Below are 21,420 nucleotides of genomic sequence, written 5' to 3'. Positions count from 1 at the left end.
AGCCTAATTCTCCTTTATTAGTACCTCGATTACACAGCTTGGATTTACACTAAACAATTTTATATGTGAGCACTTACAGGGCATGTACAAAATCTAGTATATGGTTTGCCTCATATACATTGTCTACTGGTATCATTTTAAATTGAGAAAATACACTGAGTATACCAAACATTACAAACACCATTCTAATATTGAGTTTTCAATACCCCTTTCAAAGGTGCTTACATTTTTTGTCTTTCCCATTCATGCTCTGAATGGCACACGTACACAATCCATGTCTCAATTGTCTCAAGCCTTAAAAATCCTTCTTGAACCTGTCTGTTACAGTTTCCTCCCCTTCATCTACGCTGATTGAAGTGGATTTAACAAGTGACATCAATAAGGGATCATAGCTTTCACCTGGATTTACCTGGTCAGTTTATGTAATGTAAAGAGCAGGTGTTCTTAATATTTGTATACTCAGTGTATAGCTCAACATGTAAACAATGTGTGAGTTCAGCTATTCTCTGCCTCAGATGACAGATGCCCATAAGCCCAGTAATGCCATCATACTGTAGGCCTATGGCTGCATTGGTGATGCATGCCATATGATAAGCTGCTAAATGGATTCACATAGCTGACATAATGAGAGAAAGTGACAGTCAAATAAAACAGAAATGAGATCTTACAAATAGACAAAAAGGAAATGTTCAATTGAGAATACAACACATAAACACAGACACATTATAGACAGAACCCCCTCCCCTATTTATTGCAGATTGTGATATGTGATTAATCAACAGACACTGGTTCCTTTTGAATAATAGTTTAACATTTAAAACAAGGTTAAACACTTTACTTCAAAGAATTAACACTTCATCACTTCAAAACATACATATAAGCTAACTCGTATGTAAAGATTAGACATCTTAGTCTAAACAACAATAGATAATTAAGTGGTAAGTAGACTATAATTACTGAAGCATAATTTCAAGTGAACAAAAAAACTCCATACCAGTGGTGGCCAACCTTGCTCCACTGATCCCTGATCTACTAGGTGAGCAAACTTCTTTTCCAGCCCAGCAAAAGCACACTTGATTATCAACTCATTAAATTTGATAAGTTAAATCAGCTGTGTTATTGCTGGGCTGAAACAGAACCCTGCACACCCGGCAGACCACAAGCAGGGTTGGCCTGCTCCAATTGTAATAGGTTTATACATTGTGTGTGATGTTTAACTATATTTTTGTATACAACGTTTTGCTAACATAGGTAGGTCTACACATATAACCCATGGCATATAGGATATATCCTTAGTCTCTTGGGACATTCATTGGGACCTCTCTCTTCATCTGCCTTCACAACTTTCCGTTTCTAAGGACCGAAAAACATCACAAAAAAACAGGCTTCATTATACACAAACTATATTATGTTGCTATTATCTCTCTGTCCTCAAAGATTTCCCCTCTAGGGGCTGAAACTGGAGAATCTTTACGTAATGTCCTCCCATAAAATTACCTGCCCTATCCAGTAGCCTACACGCTCCCTTCAATGACAGATGGATCTGCAATTTCACCCAATTTTCCATGGCTGTTATCTACAAATGTATTTGGAGACTGTGTTTTTAATTTACAATGATTACATCAAGATAGCTAACTAATAGGAAGTTAGCACCTTTTTTTCTAAGAGTGTAGCTGTTACTCGGCTGTCCCCATAGCAGTAGACTTTGAAAACCCCTTTTTGGCTTCATGAAGAACCCTTTCCACAGAGGGTTCCAAAAGGATTCTAGCTGAAACCAAAAATGGTTCTACCTGGAACCAAAAATGGTTATCCTATGGGGACAGCTGAAGAACCCTTTTGGAAACCTTTTTCTACGAGTGTAGCTTGATGACATTTGTATTTATTTTTTAAATTGTATTTCATCTTAATTTAACCAGGTAGGACAGTTGAGAACAAGTTCTCATTTACAACTGCGACCTGGCTGGGATAAAGCAAAGCAGTGTGACACAAACAACAACACAGAGTTACACATGGAATAAACAAACGTACAGTCAATAACGCAATAGAAAAAAATCTATATACAGTATGTGCAAATGAGGAAAGATTAGAGAGGTAAAGCAATAAATAGGCCATAGTGGCAAAATAATTACAATATTGCAGTTAAACACTGGAGTGATATATGTGCAGAAGATGAATGTGCAAGTGGAGATACTGGGGTGCAAAGGAGCAAAAAAATGAATAACAATTTAATTAACTTAGCTAAACAGTGTGTACAGTTAGCTAGCTAGCAGCTAATTTTAGTTAGCCAACAATGTGACCTACTGGCCTACAGCTATCTAACTAGATAATAATATATTGTCTTTTAACATTTTAATAGTGTATTTATTTACCTGAATTGTTTTTCCCACTGCCTCTGTTTTTTGTGTCCTTACAAAAACAAAATGGCAGTCAATCTTCACAATATTTTCAGGGTTTGCGAAGCGCAGCCAGCGCGTGGAGACAAGGAAAAAAGTGTTTGTCATCAGAGCGGTTTAGAACGTGTTGTGACGTTTGACTTTGGTGGATATAACGTTTTGTAAAGAAAACTTGTCCACTTCAAATACACTATTAATACATTTTCCCCATGTGTCCATAGTTTCGTTTGTGTAGTTTCTCAAAAGAGTTGGGTTACATGTGAAAGTTTTGATATATTCACATATGCAATATTACATCACATAATACTGTTTGTTGATAGTGTGCTTCGCACAGAAGTCAGTGTGATGAATGAAAATTTGTTTTCTGAGCCAAGGACAGTGATCTTGACAGCCTTCATGGGCCACACAACAAACTGTAGTAGAGGAGGCACAGACAGCACACTGCAGAGGTGGCACAGACAGCACACTGCAGAGGTGGCACAGACAGCACACTGCAGAGGTGGCACAGACAGCACACTGTGAAAGAGGAGGCACAGACAGCACACTGCAGAGGTGGCACAGACAGCACACTGCAGAGGTGGCACAGACAGCACACTGTGAAAGAGAGGGCACAGACAACAATTCACTTTACACTGAAAACACTCCGATATAAGTTGTATGGAGATATCAATGTTATGTAACTTGACAAATAAATAAATGCCCATCGTTTGTTGCAATGGCAATGGCCCTCTGGACTCCGAGCACCTGTGTGAGCACATTCTCCCATGTCTTTTCTCCACACTCACTTTTTGCTCCCTGATTAGTCCGTCACAAAAACTTACCTCTGGCCAGTGCCTCCCACACAAAGCCTGCAACCCATCAGAGTCAATTATAAATTGACGTTTAGGATTTATAATGTTTAGGTGTGAATAAAACCTATCAATAATCAATAATTACAGATCAGTTCACAGAATACCTATGCTCAATTCAATTGTGCGGCATTACAGAAAACGTGATAATTTGCACAAACATACTCAGTAATGCACTCACGTCACACACGTCACACAAGTTGCTTTGTAGATGGAGTGATCAGTGATTCCTTTCTTCATACCCATTTGAATAATTAAGAACTATTTGCACTAAGTCTGTATTAATCACCAAATCTCAGGACATTACCTGAAGCCTCATAGAACACTAACACTGAAGTTTCACAGAACTAGTGTTGCGAAACTGGGAATCCATAACTGGGATTTCTGGAAACCCTGAGAATTTGGGGAAAGTTACCAGATTTTTGCAACCTTACATTACATAACATTACTGGGCTACTAAAATTCCTTAGGACATTACCGCTGAAGCTCCATGGTTAGGCTAGGGGGTGGCAGGGTAGCCTAGTGGTTAGAGCGTTGGACTAGCTGCCGAAAGGTTGCAAGTTCAAATCCCCAAGCTACAAATCAGTTGTTCTGCGCCTGAACAGGCAGTTAACCCACTTCCCAGGCCGTCATTGAAAATAAGAATTTGTTCTTAACTGACTTGCCTAGTAAAATAAATGAGGCTAGTGGAGTCGACTCCTCTGACACAAGCGTACAGTTTGAAATTTGTGGATACAATGTCACACTGGGTAGGCGGTATCATCTTTATATTTTTTGTACTAATTATGCATTGGGGCGCGGCATTACTGCCAGACCCTGAGCTCACCTGCGTGAATTGTTTTTTTTTTTGTTTATAGTTATATCTGGGGGTGCAACTTTCACTGGGGACAGGGGGGACATGTACCCCTCACATTCTGAAATACCATTTTTGTCCTCCCAGTTTTATAATTGGAATGTGATACAAAATGAGGCAACTGTGTGCTTTAGGACCATTCGGAAGACTCTGAGCGGTCGGGTAGGCTGTTTTGAGTGTTTATCAGACTGGATAATAAAAAATAAAAAACATCAATAATACAAAAAAAATGGTTGGTGAATAACATTGCAGCTTAGAAACAAGAACTTACAATTCATTCCAAACACAAAGTCTGCATGTCACGACTTCCGCCGAAGTCAGCCCCTCTCCTTGTTCGGGCGGCGTTTGGCGATCGATGTCACCGGCTTTCTAGCCATCGCCGCTCCATTTATCACATTTCCATTTGTTTTGTCTTGTTCCATACACACCTGGTTTTCATTCCCTAATCACACTGCATGTATTTAGTCATCTGTTCCCTTCCATGTCTTTGTGTGAAATTGTTTTGTGTTACGTGGTTTTCGTTACGCGCCAGACTGGGTTTCATGTTTCTGTGTCTTTTGCACACAGTTGGTTTATTTTGGTATTTACAGTGTCTTGTATTGAACATTATTCGCGCCTTGCACTTTTGCCTTGTGGGCTGGAGGTTTTTTAAGAAGCTGCGTTCTTCTGTTATTTTTATCTCCTGCCATAATAAAGTGTGCGCTTGTTCAATACTCCCTGCTCTCCTGCACCTGACTTCTCCACCAGCAACGCACAGCCATAACACCCCATTTCAGGACATGCATATATGCTAAGCACAAATATACACTTCTAAAGCCAAAGTTGCGCAGCTGGTTATATCGTTAAAATATGTTTTGTTTTGTCTCAATCCAAGTGCGTCGCAAATTTGAAAGTGGATTGTATACACTCTCTTTAATAAATGGATCACTAGTCACTTTAATAATGTTTACATATCTTGCATTACTCATCTCATATGTTTACAGTGGCGGATTTAGGTATAGGCGACATGGGCAGCCGCCCTAGGCGGCATCTTCCCGGGGGCGGCATGGGGCGCCTGCACAAAAACATTTGGAATGGTGACATTTGCGCAATCAATTTTCTATCGCTCATTTGCATGTCACGTCAATGATATCAGGTCACCATATGGGACTGTGGATCAATTAACCTTGTCGGAGTGGGTGCCCTGATTCTAGTTTGTGAGCTAGGCACAAAAGTGGGGGTTCGCCAAGGGAGCCATACAAGCTAGAACCGCCACTGTATGTACAGTATATACTGTATTTTAAACCATCTATTGCATTTTGCCGATGCAGTTTGGTCATTGCTCATCGATATATTTAGATGTATATATTCTTATTCCATTCCTTTATTAGGTAGTTGTTGTGGAATTGTTAGATTACTTGTTAGATATTGCTGCACTGTCGAACTAGAAGCACAGGCATTTCGCTACACTCGCAATAACATCTGCTAACCATGTGTGTGACCAATAAAATGTGATTTGATGTGTGACCTTCTTAATCCTAATCGCCATAATGAACAATAAAGTTTTATTCTATTCTATTATTTTCATAACTCTAACATTAATTTTTTGGGGTTTAGGTTAAATAAATACAATTCAATTTAAATTCAATTCAAGGGCTTTATTGGCATAGGAAACATTTGTTAACGTGGCCAAGGCAAGTGAAGTAACTACTCCAGCTCGTTAGGTGGCAGTGTTCTGGAATATCTATGTCACATCTACGCGTGCGCATTAGTTCCACATGTTGACATTGTCGTGATGTGAAACATTGCCAGGTTGGAACTGCGTTTATGTGAAATTTGACGAAGTGTATCGTTATTTAACACTGTTTATGGGTAACAAATGCTGGACAATATTTGTTGAGATCTAGCGTTATGGCGAGGGCATCTGTTCGCGTGTTTCATAAACTAGAGGGATTGTTTTCCATTTACAAACCCCCCGGTGTCCACTGGAAACTCGTCCGGGATACCATCGAGACAAACCTGCTCAAAGGTACTGTAACGTTACTGACACTAGCATTTACTTTTGCACTACAAATGCAACATAATCCCCCATGTTGTTATTTTGATAATTGCATGCTTAATTGTAGTTTGATTAATCAGGCTGTAATACACAATGAATTGGTATATTCAGCCTGGAAATAATGCCTGCAAAATCGTGTAAATGTAACGTTACAAGCCTGAATTTTGAAAAAAAATACATTTAAGCTTACTCTACCTGTTGTCTGTGCGGTTTGCACTATAGAGACAAAATATCCACAGGAAAGTAATTGCTACCCGACATTTTAGAGAGACGGTAATGTTTAGTAGTAACGTTATGAGTTGCTACTGCTGTTACCTAATGGGTTTAGCACTTGACAAGAAATGCCAGCAAGCGATTTCCTGTCACATGTCCAGTTCATTCACAGCAGTGCAGTTGAAGGAAATTAGAGAATAATTTTACATCTTACATTTCTAGTCATTTAGCAGACGCTCTTATCCAGAGCGACTTAGTAGCAAGAGCATACATTTTCATAAAAAATATTTGTCCTGGTCCCCCTGGGAATCGAACCCACTACCCTGGCATTTCAACCACCATGCTCTACTAACTGAGTCAGATGGGACCAATGATGATGCAATCTCTTTCCAAAGGGATAAATGCTGCCCCTCCTCCAGCCCCTCGTCAGCGGGTCCAGTTCCTGGCTGAGCCCACCAGTGATGTGGCTGAGGGTTCCAATGAGCTCACCTTGTCTGCAGCCTCTGTCCCAGCTCTGGCTCATCACCCTCTGGGTATGTTCAGGTTCACTGTACAATCACTTCCAAGTCTTTCATGACCTGTCCCTTACACAACCTATAAGTGCGTTCACTTGTATTTTAAAGGTGAAGCTCTCCATATTGTAATGATGCTGGATTTGTGTGAATTCAATAACGGTCTTACTGTTTTCTTGTCAGTGAGTGGACCTGAGTTCCAGCACATAGGAGTAGGAGTGGGACATCGCCTGGACGTATTCTCCTCTGGAGTTCTAGGTGGGACTTTCTGTCATGTCCTCCAAATTACAAAAAAATATATATATTGCTGAGGGATATGCTCATTTGAGCCACATCTGGCCTGCATTACTGCACCGATATAAGTTTTCATGTTTGATCATGTACATCATCATGGCATCTGTTTCTCCTCAGTTCTAGGTGTTGGCCAGTCAAACAAGGCTCTGACTGATCTCTACAGATCTCATGTCACTAGAGTAAGTGTTCATCTCTATTTATGTTACAAGTAAAATAGCATACAGTTTATTGGAGGTGGAAAATCCATATGGCATCGTTCTGATAGAATGCTGAGATTGCCATGGTGCATTTCTTGTTCAACTTTCGATAATTTATTCAGGATTATACATTGGAAGGTGAATTGGGGATGGCCACAGATAATTTCTCTCACACAGGCCGCCTCATAGAGAGGACCACATATGGTAGGTACAGCAGCACTTTTTTTTTTCACCTTATTGAAATAAATACAGAATCTATAAAAACATTATCTTGACTGTGTAGCAACCCTTGACATGCCTTTCAGATCACATTACACGGGACAAGCTGGAGAGAGTCCTGGCCATGATGCAAGGATCCAATCAGAAGGCCCTGCTCACGTACGTCCACCATTCATTCTAGTTCTGTGGTCCACTTCTTATCCCTCTCTGTTCACCTTACTTTATCTACTCACTGAACCAAGGTATATTGCAATTAGAGCTTTCCCATAGACCTGTACCAATTCAACCCCATTACTTACCAAACTAATGCTGTGATATAAGTGCCAGTCAGTTGTTGTCTGTGCCAGTGAAAGCTTATTTGTTATTTTTGCTATACCTAGTGTGTGGAGCAGTGTAGGATAACTGTTTGTTCTGGCAGGTACTCTAAGGTGGACATGAGCACCCAGGGGGCCTATGAGCTGGCTGTGAAGGGGGAACTGCGTCCCGACGGGAAGTCTCCCCCTATTATGACAGGCCTGCGTTTATTACACTTCCAACCACCCCATTTTACCTTGGGTAAATGTATTGCCACCTCCAGTTTCACCTGTACTGTACAACACACTGCTAGATAGACACTTTATCACACACAAAGACACAGGGACACACTCACATGCAATAGGACATGGCACATGGCTCTTTCTAACTGATGAACTGCATTAGATATGTATCCGGTATTCTTGAATAGTGGGGCAATTCCATGATGACAGTGACACTGAGACTGATTTTTCACTTTAAAATGTATGCCAAACCAAAACCAATGATTGCAAAGTTAAACAAACCATACAACTCTATGCACAAGAACTACAGTATAAATAGTTAAACGTAGTTATTGTGTATAGTTGTATGGTTTGTTTAACTTTACAATCATTGGTTTTTGTTTGACATAGTTATGTTACCGTGAAACTGCCCAGTGCTTAATTAAATTTATACACTTGACATGTGTAAATATTGTACTATAAATCAAATATGTTACTGTGGAATTGCCCAGTACTCAATTAAATGTATACACTCCCCTCCCCCTTACCTAATACATGTGTAAATATGGTACTATAAATTGTGCCTATCTGTATTATACATATTTCTCAAATGTTAATTCTATTCTACTGCCATTTACTTTGTTTATATTCTTATTTTTTTTACTATTTCATATTGTTAATGCAATGTCAAAAAGGAACCTGCAAGTAAGCATTTCGTTGGACAATGTATACCATGCGTGTCCCGTACATACGACTAATACAACTTGAAACTTGCTAATTCAGTTTTGTACATTTCATTAACCAGTTTTCTCCCTCTCGCAGAGGTGCAGTGTTTGAATGAAACCCAGCGGTACCTGTGCAGAATCCTGCATGAAGTGGGCTTGGAGCTCCGCAGCACGGCCGTATGTAAGGGAGTGCGCCGCACTCGAGACGGGCCCTTCACCATACAACATGCCTTGACCCATCAACACTGGACTTCCACAGATGTCATACAGGCCATCAGACAGTACCGCTCTTCCAGAAAGGCTAGCAAAGCCAAGCACACACAGCCAGGGAAGGATACAGGAACAGCCAGTCAGAGACAGGAGATGGCAGAAGAAGCAGCAGTCACTGGTGATTCCCACCGGTTACACTCTGTATTGACCTCAAAAGCATTTGGCTCTTGATGTCCTTGGAATAGATATCCTTGAAAGCTACATCAGCCTCAAAACATACTGGTTTTAGTCAATGAAGATGTAGTCTCTGCCACAGGCTTTCACCTCACCTACAAGTGCGAAGCCTGGAGCCTAGGCCAATGAGGATGTGGCTGTTGGAAAACCAATGTTTTTTTTTCTTCATGTGCAATGTCTGCTTTCTTTAGGCCAATGTAAAAATGTATGACCAGTTTGTATTAGTTCATGTCTGTTCTTTTAAATTAAAATATACCAAATTATGTGATCATCTCAATCTGTAGGGGGAAATAAGCTAATAAATATTCTTAGTTTTAAGAAACACTAGTAAGTAGCTTGAGCCATCCCAACATTAGCCCTTGATCATGACCCTCAGTTCCATTACACATAAGTCATTGGGCGAAGGCGTCTTCTGTATAGGGGTTTTGTTAAGATCCCTGACGCTTGTTTTGAACATTAACACGCGTTGCTTGCAGTACAGTTTTGGAAACATAAGGACCTTATTTTTCATATCAGCAAGCAATACGTTAAAACATTTTTTAAAATTTTTTAAAATTTTTTTACGGTTAAATTGATACACCTTTTTTAGGGTTAGTGTTCCCACACGGCCATATCGCTATGTTACAGCGCGTGTTTTTTGTACAACAGACGGACCACCTCTGCTAATTAGCAATCTATCGTGCTCTGAACGCCTGTGTATGTAATGGAAAAAGGCCACCAGAAACGTGTTGTCACTGAAAAAATACTGTCAGCTGCAACTGTGATAAAGCCGGTAAACAGTGTACAGTGTATATTTTGCGATACATTATTTGGATGTTATATGAACGAACGTAACGGGCTTCTGTTTCTAAAACCGTATTCCAATTGAGAATCAATTCACGTTTCAATATAATATTTTGCTGCCAGAGCCAGTCTACCTCTAAAATAACATACAAGGTCCTTGAACCTTAAGACAGGCTCCTTATTAAGAGTAAGTACATATTGGGTTATCCCAACATTAGATGGCAGGAGAAGCAGTTATTTGTCACAATTTAGAATGGATTTACTCTATTTTGAACGTCCTGTAACTTTTTGTCCAACCTCAGTATTATAATACATTTATGCAAAGGATTAACACAACAAACATTACACGGTAGGCTACATGTTTGAGTGCAGGACTCAAATGGAACCCTTTCTTCTGTGCAAGAGATTCCGTGGTGATATTTGAAGTGCTGCACCCTAGGACCGACTGCCAGTAAGGGTATACTTCGTTGCAAATATACTGGTAACTAACCCTTCTTCTGTCTGTGCTTGTAGCGTCGAGAGTGATCAGGTACGATACACACACAACCTTCGGTTATCTTCCTTGACAAACATATCATTTAACTCCGATGTTGTCATATATGCTGCTGCTGTTTATCCTGTTGTTTAGTCACTTTATCCCTGCCTATAAATCAGTGGCGAACCGTAACTATGACCCTAGTCTTCAGAGGGACCAAAAATCTTCCAATACGTTGTGTCAAACTCAAATCAAGAAAATAACAGAAAACATAGTATAATTTATTATAGCTTCTGTAGTCGGACCACTCTAGTTCTACTGAAGGAGGAATGAAAACAGGCCTGGCCGAGCCTCGGAGACAGAAAATCATAACAATACAAAAGCACAACCATTTCATTTACCAAATGAAATTAACAAAATGTATTTTATGACCTTCATCACACTAACCAGTGATCTAAAGTTTAAATGCAACAATGTTTCATAGTAATTATTTTCAGAGATCGCAAACATCAAGTGCGCTGCAAAAAAGTGCCATTCACCAGATTATCATTTGTAAACAAAGTTTGAAAGTTAAAAGGGTGGTGCTAACAAATTAGCAACAACATCCACCTTGAAGTAAATAACAGCTTCTACAGCCGCTGTTGCCATTGTCACACTACTACAACACTAGCTAGCTAACATTACCAGCATTTTCGTGGGAAAACTACTGTTTGCGCCTCTGATTATTTGCTCGTCTTGCGCCCATAGTAGTGATGTGTCTAGGCCTTAGAGAAAGAGAATGGTGTAATTTCGGCCTGCATTCCTGTATCTGCAGGAACCCCTCTTTATACTTCTATAAGTACATTTTTAGGTTAGGGAAGGCAGAAGCGATCCAGTACAGTAGGTGGCGTTATTGAACAATAACGTTGGATGCCAGCCGCCTATTAAACCCACAGAAGAAGGGGCGGGGTTACAACGGGCACTGTTTTCCTGCAGTTCTGTTTAACGATGCAGAGGGCTGGTGTTCAGATTTCGGGAGCGAATGACACTGTGCCAGTTTATCCAGCTAGTCCTACGGAGGACTCCGGGACACAGCAGGCGAGAGGTGGGAGTGACACTTTGTGCTAGCTAGCCAGCACACTATGGGGGGTGATTCATGCCATAATTAAGCCTCGTGAAGCTAATGATACCTTCCACCAAGTCACCTAACATCTTCCTAGCGCCATAAAATAACGCCATGAATTAACATGTAAGTTTATTCTGAATGATTTTACCATGAATGCCTTAATGCCTTAAAAACGTCTACATGTGTTAGTTTAAGTGTCTGTTTATATCAATTTCATTTGTCGATTTAGCTAAAATAGGCCTATCACCTCAATGCAAAAATGATTAGGCTAGTTGATATCGTAGCCACAATTACTGTGTAGATATGCCTATTTCTCGCATCAATAGAAACACAAGAGTTTCTTGGTAGCCTAGTGGTTAAAGCGCTGAGCCAGTAACTGAAAGGTTGCTTGATTGAATCCCAAAGCTGAAAATATTCACTTTTTTGTTGTCTTGTCCAAGCAAAGCACTGTTCCCCCTGGCTGCGAATACATGGATTTTGATTAAGGCAGCCCCCCGCACCTCTCTGATTCAGAGAGGTTGGGTTGGGTTAAACGCGAAAGACACATTTCAGTTGAATGCATTCAGTTATACAACTGACTAGGTATCCCCCTTTCCTTTTCTTTGTTGGAGGTAGCCTAGGTGTCTAGTGGCATATTCAAAACAACCCACAAGTCGGGCAAATCAATCTCTGACTTCCGAATACAGTGCCTTCAAGCATCTTACTCTGACCTGAAAATCACTGACGTCATGATTTGACCTAGTTTCCCCCCCACTTCCCAGATTTACCACTTTACCGGATTAACAGACACAGTCACCTAAAGGTGGTCTTCAAAGGCATTCTGATCTGCTTCAACTTCCACCACATCAGGTGGAATATCAGTGACCTCAAAGTATGTTATACAAAAACAGCAAAAGAAAAACACTAAGTCAATTAAAAAAATATTATACTACAGTATATGCAATAATGTTATATACAATTGCATTGTTTACGTCAGTTAACTGCTGCGGCTCCCCTCCATATGGCAGGCAATAGAGTGAATACTCTGGAGGCCTGGACACTGCTGTGTTGTGTGCAAAGACAATTACCTTCAGATTGTCTTTCCACCATTCCTGGTACCCGTCAAGGGACTTGCCCGTGGCAGTCCCGTTGGTCCTTTCATCCAAATGTGGAGTCCCCATACATCTACACATTCACATTATATATAACTCACTGTACGATCAGTGTCAATTTAGAAAAAACTCTAAAATACTTGGGCGCCAATGCAAAACAATGCCACAACCATTACATTAAGCTGACACCAGACACCACTAAAACCAACTAGGCTAGAGCTAACTACTATTGTGCTTAGCCAAGCTAAATTTGGTTAGCATCAAGCTAGTGAACTGTTACACTATTTTTGTACAAATATTAACACTAACACATTATATCTTGACGCCACATATTTACATGTATTACCTAAAGTGAACTGAGCCTTTGTTCATAGAAAATAAAACAAATTGGATCTAAAACGTTGAAAAAAAGTACAGAATGTTTGGGCGCCATGTTAATCCCTTCTCGTTCCTTTGTCTGTACATTATGCCTTGAATCTATGGTATCGTGCCCTAAAACCTGCTCCTTTTACTCTCTGTTCCGAACATGCTAGACGGCCAGTTCTTATAGCCTTTAGCCGTACCCTTATCCTACTTCCCCTCTGTTCCTCTGGTGATGTAGAGGTTAATCCAGGACCTGCAATTCCTAGCTCCACTCCTACTCCCCAGGTGCTCTCATGGGTTGACTTCTGTAACCGTAAAAGCCTTGGTTTCATGCATGTTAACATTAGAAGCCTACCCCCTAAGTTTGCTTTATTCACGGCTTTAGCACATTCTGCCAACCCGGATGTCTTAGCCGTGTCTGAATCCTGGCTCTAGTCCAGTACAGTGTCTCTTTACATGATGAACATTGTTTCAGGTTCTCAATTGAATCTTCTCTGGTACAATTTGCACATTTCTGGGACTTTTTGGAAGCTACGGTTAAAACTCGTCCCTCAGCGGTAACCCGTTTCCGTTTAAAGGGGCCTCCCTTGATGGTCTGGCTCCCCTGATTTTACATCCAGCTTGAAAATGTTCTCCACTCCCACATCGGAAGCAGTGTGTGCAGCGTGCATCTGTTCTGGCCTGCTGGCAGACAAAACACCTCCTTGGAGCTTGAGCAGAGCGGTTGGTATACCGGTTAGGTGCATATTGATGCTGCGCAGGGTCAGGTGCTTGGGACCGACTGTAGTTGCTGTAATACTGCTGCTGGGAAACAGGGACCCCCAGCCACCTATCTGGCCTCCTAACTGGGGGTGGGGCATAGGCACAAGGCAGTGACTGAAACATAGGCTGCTGTAATGTCTCCTTAATCTGAGCAATCTCTGCACTGAGACCTTTTAGAGAAGCTACACCTGTCTTAAGTTCAGCTAACTCTGTTAACAGTTCTGCGGGTATCTTAGCTTTGGCTTCCTTCATAGGACACTTTGCAGATGGCGTATCTTCTAACTGGACTACACTTACAGTTGTAGCAGGCTGTGGGGCATTAAACTGTTTTTTGTTTCGTCTTTCTATCTCATTAGCACAAGCAATGTTAAGCTTCTCTAGCAAAACCTCATCTGATGTTTCGCTCTCTAGCAGGAGAGGCTGCATGTCTATCCTGATACTGTCACTCTGGAGACCTGTAAGGACTGTGTGTAAACACATGCTCTGGACTAGAGCAGGGTCATACTTAAGCCCTGATTCTGACTCCTGGGATGCAAACAGTACTTTTTGCCTAAGACGCGCATCAGGAAGCTTTGAGGGGTCTCCTTGCTATGCTGTGCTTCTGAAGCTAGCTGTTTGTAAAGCTCTGTTGCACTCTTCTCTTGGAAGTGGGAACGCAGGATACCTCTAAGTGTGGGAAGGGTTTACCTTCCAAGTAGCTGCGTAGCTGTGAGCCTGGAGAAATAGCCCTGACTACTGCGTCTACTATTTCTACCTCAGGATAGCCTCTGTTAAGTCCATTCTCGATCTGATGGGCAAGGCTGGAAAAAAATCTGTTTTTCTTTCTGGCCCGGTTCACCTATCTGACCAGAAATTTTAAACTCTTTGCGCCAGTATGAGCTGGGCTGTGCATTGGGTGAGAGCGGCACGCTCCCCTGAAGATTGGCATGGGGTTGGGGCTGACACAGAGAATCACTGGCTTTGGCTGCAGTAATCTGCTCAGTTCCCACCCCTTGTTGTAGGGTTACAGTTCTCAGTTCCTCTATTCTGTGATGTGTTCCGGCTGGTTCAATATCATGGTCAATTTGCCCTGTTTTGTTATCTATGCCACTGATCATCTCTGTCATTTTGTCTTTAAGTAAGCAACAATTCTGACATGCCACCATCTTCTAACTCTGCAACTTCCTCTCTTTCAAGGAACATCATAATGTGAGTCATTAATGATATGCGGGATTTGTTTTGAACATCTCTTCTCTGTTTGCCTGATATGTCAAGGAAATCACATATCTCTAGTAATTTGTCTTTAGTCAGGGTGTGCAATTCTCCTACTACCTCTTCCTGTAGTTCTTCCAAGGCGCTTGTCATGTTGACAGAACAGGAGGAACTTTTACTGTGCAGGAGTTTACTCTGAATTAGATGGTCCTTACTGTCTCTGATGGTCGATCAATGGCCTCAGTTGACACGTACTTAACCACTAACTTCCAGCTTCCCTCGAACAGCAACACTTTCCTCACTGCAGCCTGCCTGAGTTGTTATGTGGGGATTTAGCTTGCTCGGAATTCAGCGACCAGGATGTGGAAACTGGTCATCTGAGCAGCAATCTCAGCGGAGCCTCCAAAAATGTTACGCCCCTGAAAACAGGGGAGAAAAAATCACGAGAGTGATACGGTGTTTTCTCAATTCAACTTTTAGTTCAATGAGAAAAGACCGTGATTTCCCCAGGAATATGGGTGGAGACCAGAGCAATCGATCTCCGGCTCATAGATTAAGAGCATTTCGTAGATCACAGATCAACACTTTTAGGCACCACAAAATAAAGTAATCAATATAATGTTGGCCCATTACTCTCACAATTCGTACCCTTTGTACGCTTGACGGATTTTAACTTTAACACAATTATATGAATGTTATCAATCTCTTATCAACTAATACTGAATGCATCTTTTTAACCTTAGATGTTTTAAGATCCTCACATACTCTGAACTTACTAATTATTTTTAATGTATAACAGGCTATGAATATTTCCTTTAACCTGTCACACAGGCAGTTAGGAAAGCTAAGGCTAGCTTTTTCAAACAGAAATTTGCATCCTGTAGTACAAACTCAAAAAAGTTATTGGACACTGTAAAGTCCATGGAGAATAAGAGCACCTCCTCCCAGCTGCCCACTGCACTGAGGTTAGGAAACACTGTCACTACCGATAAATCCACTATAATTGAGAATTTGAATAAGCATTTTTCTTCGGCTGGCCATGATTTCCACCTGGCTATCCCTACCCCGGTCAACTGCCCGGCACCCTCCACAGCAACCCGCCCAAGCCCCCACCATTTCTCCTTCACCCAAATCCAGATAGCTGATGTTCTGAAAGAGCTGCAAAATCTGGACCCCTACAAATCAGCCGGGCTAGACAATCTGGACCCTCTCTTTCTAAAATTATCTGCCAAAATTTTTGCAACCCCTATTACTAGCCTGTTCAATCTCTCTTTCGTATCGTCTGAGATTCCCAAAGATTGGAAAGCTGCCGCGGTCATCCCCCTCTTCAAAGTGGGAGACACTCTAGACCCAAACTTCTACAGACCTATATCTATCCTACCCTGCCTTTTGTCGTGGCAGAATCAGAATTAGTTGGGTAACATAGATAAGCTGTTTTATTTTCATAATATGCTTGTGAGATACTTGTCATTTAGAAAGTATTTTGTTGTACTATAGTGTTGGCCGTTTGCAGTTATCTGTTCTCTGTCAGGGTTCAGTTACTTGGGCCACAGAAAGGGGAGAGGTCAAGCTTGTCTTGATATGTAAACGTATCTTTTAAACCATGTGAAGGGATGATTGAGGGGGAACCAATTATCTCTTGGCTTCACAATGTCTGTGTGCCAGTCACTCCCTACTTTTCCCATCGGGGAGAGGAGGACGGCAGTGTCTGGAACCATTCTATGTTCCCTCTGAGGTTGCCCTTATCTTGACCTAGAGGCTCACTCCCCTCTCCGTGAGCTTGTCCAGGATGGATTGTATTTGGGATGGGAGTGTCTAAAATGACAATTGATATATACAGTGCCTTGCGAAAGTATTCGGCCCCCTTGAACTTTGCGACCTTTTACCACATTTCAGGCTTCAAACATAAAGATATAAAACTGTATTTTTTTGTGAAGAATCAACAACAAGTGGGACACAATCATGAAGTGGAACGACATTTATTGGAAATTTCAAACTTTTTTAACAAATCAAAAACTGAAAAATTGGGCGTGCAAAATCATTCAGCCCCTTTACTTTCAGTGCAGCAAACTCTCTCCAGAAGTTCAGTGAGGATCTCTGAATGATCCAATGTTGACCTAAATGACTAATGATGATAAATACAATCCACCTGTGTGTAATCAAGTCTCCGTATAAATGCACCTGCACTGTGATAGTCTCAGAGGTCCGTTAAAAGCGCAGAGAGCATCATGAAGAACAAGGAACACACCAGGCAGGTCCGAGATACTGTTGTGAAGAAGTTTAAAGCCGGATTTGGATACAAAAATATTTCCCAAGCTTTAAACATCCCAAGGAGCACTGGGCAAGCGATAATATTGAAATGGAAGGAGTATCAGACCACTGCAAATCTACCAAGACCTGGCCGTCCCTCTAAACTTTCAGCTCATACAAGGAGAAGACTGATCAGAGATGCAGCCAAGAGGCCCATGATCACTCTGGATGAACTGCAGACATCTACAGCTGAGGTGGGAGACTCTGTCCATAGGACAACAATCAGTCGTATATTGCACAAATCTGGCCTTTATGGAAGAGTGGCAAGAAGAAAGCCATTTCTTAAAGATATCCATAAAAAGTGTTGTTTAAAGTTTGCCACAAGCCACCTGGGAGACACACCAAACATGTGGAAGAAGGTGCTCTGGTCAGATGAAACCAAAATTGAACTTTTTGGCAACAATGCAAAACGTTATGTTTGGCGTAAAAGCAACACAGCTCATCACCCTGAACACACCATCCCCACTGTCAAACATGGTGGTGGCAGCATCATGGTTTGGGCCGGGTTTTCTTCAGCAGGGACAGGGAAGATGGTTAAAATTGATGGGAAGATGGATGGAGCCAAATACAGGACCATTCTGGAAGAAAACCTGATGGAGTCTGCAAAAGACCTGAGATTGGGACGGAGATTTGTCTTCCAACAAGACAATGATCCAAAACATAAAGCAAAATCTACAATGGAATGGTTCAAAAATAAACATATCCAGGTGTTAGAATGGCCAAGTCAAAGTCCAGACCTGAATCCAATCGAGAATCTGTGGAAAGAACTGAAAACTGCTGTTCACAAATGCTCTCCATCCAACCTCACTGAGCTCGAGCTGTTTTGCAAGGAGGAATGGGAAAAAATTTCAGTCTCTCGATGTGCAAAACTGATAGAGACATACCCCAAGCGACTTACAGCTGTAATCGCAGCAAAAGGTGGCGCTACAAAGTATTAACTCAAGGGGGCTGAATAATTTTGCACGCCCGATTTTTCTGTTTTTGATTTGTTAAAAAAGTTTGAAATATCCAATAAATGTCGTTCCACTTCATGATTGTGTCCCACTTGTTGTTGATTCTTCACAAAAAAAATACAGTTTTATATCTTTATGTTTAAAGCCTGAAATGTGGCAGAAGGTCGCAAAGTTCAAGGGGGCCGAATACTTTCGCAAGGCACTGTATCTGTTTCACTAGTAGGCCTACCTGTACAGTACAGCTTGGGTTGGCCTGACTGTGAAAGATAATTGTAGGTCATTCAGAGTGTATGTCGCTGTTTCTCATACATTTTCACACAGCATCTTTCTTTCACCGGGCAGGCCATTTGGGAAATGTTTTGCTCAATTAGTGTATACTCACTTCTCCAGGCACCACTATGTGGTGTTATCATTGAGCAACTAACAAAAAAAGTCAGTGTATCACTGTGGGATCAATCAGTTAGAAATAAAACAGTATCTGGACTTTGTACCTGTAGAAAAGGCCCATGGAGTTGGTGGAATAATCCTTTAATTCATTGCCACTTACTCAGCTGGGCCAGGGGCGCTTTAATTAGGTCAGGTGGAAAAGTCAGACAGATCTCAACTCCATAAAAGGAGGAAATTGCCATCGCCTGAGCTCACTGCTTTCTCTTCCTTAACTCCGTCTGATCCAGAAGTTCTGTGCGTCCATGAATCCAACGACTCGGTTCAGATGAAAGGTAACGATCTGTTGCGATCCGGAGAGTGGGCCATCAGTTATTGTTTGTTATTACCGCGGAGCGCACGCTTCAAACATATTGTGTAATGTGAATTGTCAATGATCACGGCCCTACGGATCCTCATAGGCCAATTATGCAATCGATATGGTTAATAGGTAATGAAATTAATTACATGTACACATGAAAGGGTGAAATGAGAAACGTCATTGTTTGCTGAACTGATCGACTTTGATATCAAACTACTGGGGATTTTAGATTGAATAACCATTCATTGTTCGTATTCTTTCATGATTTATGATAAATAGTTACGAGCCTAAATAACTCACGGATGATTACTATTGACTTCTTAATGAACTGGACTGTTGAATTCCCTAAATTATGTTAATAATGATTGTTATGATTTGTGTTTTATTTTGCAGCCTTAGCTATTTTGTTAATTTTCTTTTTGTCAATGCAGTGAAATTAGCTGAGCCATTTTTCATACCTTTTCTGATTTCCTCCATCTCAGCTACATCTACAACATGAGATGCGTGTGGATGTGTGTATTTCTGTGGCAGGTGTGATGCATGTGCCACTGCGCTGGGTGCTGTGGGATGTGAAAGACACCCTGCTGAAGGTGCGCAGGTCTGTCGGGGAGCAGTACTGCCAAGAGGTCCAGCGAACAGCAGGTTTCAGTCTTAACCCTACAGAGGTGGAGGCTGCCTTCCGCCAGTCCTTCCACCAGTACTCCAAACTCTACCCCAACTACGGTAGGGCCCAGGGCCTGGGGGGGAAGGCCTGGTGGATGGGAGTGGTTCGGGACACCTTCGCCCAGTGTAGAATACAGGACGCAGCCCTACTGGACACACTGGCCCACAACTTGTATCATGGCTTCTGCAGCCCTAATAACTGGGAGGTGAGGGGATTATAATAATTGCTTCTCCAAAAATGTGATATTATGATTGTGCAAAATGATCATGCATTCATTAAAATAGTTAAATTGTAAACATCCTCAATATCAATTGGAACAATTGTGCCACATTGTGAAATTAATAGCCTGTATCTTCCATCCTAAGGTATTTCCAGACTCTGCGAAGACCCTGGAGAGCATATCCTCCCTGGGACTGAAGCAGGGTGTGGTGTCCAACTTTGACAATCGCCTGGAGGGGATTCTACGAGGCTGTGGCCTGCTGTCTCACTTCAGCTTCCTGCTCACCTCAGAGGAGGCCGGTATAGCCAAGCCTAACCCAGCCATCTTCAACCGGGCACTAGAGAAATGTGGCGTAACAGCCGCGAGTGTAGCTCACATTGGGGACCATTATGTCTATGACTATGTGACCTCTCGGTCACTGGGCCTCCATGGGTACTTGCTGGACAGACAGGGCAGGAATAAATACCCTGATGTTCCCCCACAGCATCGACTAAAGACCCTGGAGGAGCTACCTGCACGTCTCCAGCAACATATGGACTAAATGTTATCTATTACACAAGTAAACTCAAGCCAGGACTCAAACAAACCGCACTGTGCCAACATTTCACTGCACTTGACATTAAAGTATAACAACTATATATAAAAGCCAAGCCTTAATCTACGGCAGTGAAACTAGCCCCAAAACTTAACATATGCGATGACCACTTTTAGATTATCTAAATATGTACATGTAACTTATTTCACCAATACGTTTTAGATCACGTTGTGACACCCTCCAATTAATGTATTATGTTCAATAAATAAAAATGCCTGTTCTACAGCCAGTGCTACATTCTACGACTTAACTTCTCTTGGAAATGAATTTTTAAAAAATCATACAGCATTAGATTTCAGCTCACTTGAGCTGAGACGAGGAGGGATCGGGCCGGTTATTTATGGTCGTGGCTATGCAGCTAATGTCAAAGTGATATCAAAAGTTGCATGTTTTTAGCATTTTACCTAACCTTAACTTAATTCTCCTAACCTGCTACATAAGTTCTCCAAACCTGCTAGTCACTTCTGACATTTACTGCATCCCATCCAGTCAAAACTGTTACCTGACATAAAAAGCTACGACTGGCTGCACATGATTGAGAGAAGCACTCCAAAGTGCATCCAATCTGAGGGCAGGAACCAGTCTTTATTTGTTTGCATGGGTGGTCCATCCCACCATTCAGTACAACCCAGTGAAAAGCATACCGCTATCCATCTTAAGCCTATTTTCATTGTTGTGTAGTTTTGGCCTAAAAGGCATGAATTCTTTGTTGGTCTTTAATAGTAGAGCTCTTTTGTTACACAGCAAATTGGCCAGTGTTACCTTTTCAATGTAACATTCTTTGTGTTGATTCAGGAGTTAACATTTTCAACACTGTGTGTTACTATGAGCCTGTCCTCCACAACTAACTTAAATTAAGCGTGTACCAGAATGAGGCTCACACCTCACTGCCTATTGTTCCTGCAGTGAGGA

At 41.5% G+C, this 21,420-nt stretch overlaps 2 protein-coding genes across 5 annotated transcripts; both read left to right on the top strand.

Moving 5' to 3' along the window:
• Positions 1–5,883: 5,883 nt before the first annotated feature.
• Positions 5,884–9,508, top strand: trub2 (TruB pseudouridine (psi) synthase family member 2). The gene is given in 8 exon segments (NM_001160546.1): positions 5,884–6,102; positions 6,741–6,878; positions 7,041–7,115; positions 7,269–7,330; positions 7,471–7,552; positions 7,654–7,726; positions 7,986–8,122; positions 8,905–9,508. Coding segments are annotated over 8 exon segments (1,029 nt in total). The 5' UTR covers positions 5,884–5,984; the 3' UTR covers positions 9,249–9,508.
• A 368-nt stretch (positions 9,509–9,876) lies between these two features.
• On the top strand, positions 9,877–20,758 carry hdhd3 (haloacid dehalogenase like hydrolase domain containing 3). Of its 4 annotated transcripts, none has more exons than XM_036983901.2 (3): positions 9,877–10,023; positions 19,561–19,898; positions 20,059–20,758. In XM_036983901.2, the coding sequence occupies exons 2-3, from the start codon at positions 19,566–19,568 to the stop codon at positions 20,452–20,454; spliced, it is 729 nt and encodes a 242-aa protein (XP_036839796.1). In that variant the 5' UTR covers positions 9,877–10,023; positions 19,561–19,565; the 3' UTR covers positions 20,455–20,758. The 4 variants fall into 4 exon arrangements, with proteins under 4 accessions (XP_036839796.1, XP_021465967.1, XP_021465966.3 ...); XM_021610292.3 differs by lacking the exon at positions 9,877–10,023 and adding an exon at positions 10,437–10,563; XM_021610291.3 differs by lacking the exon at positions 9,877–10,023 and adding an exon at positions 11,436–11,593.
• Positions 20,759–21,420: the final 662 nt, after the last annotated feature.

Source organism: Oncorhynchus mykiss, chromosome 7 (assembly GCF_057628025.1).
Source record: "Oncorhynchus mykiss isolate SJ-2025 chromosome 7, ASM5762802v1, whole genome shotgun sequence".
Taxonomy (NCBI): domain Eukaryota; kingdom Metazoa; phylum Chordata; class Actinopteri; order Salmoniformes; family Salmonidae; genus Oncorhynchus; species Oncorhynchus mykiss.
The sequence above is the reverse complement of the archived record's forward strand: the minus strand, read 5'-3'. Positions and strand labels throughout refer to the sequence as shown.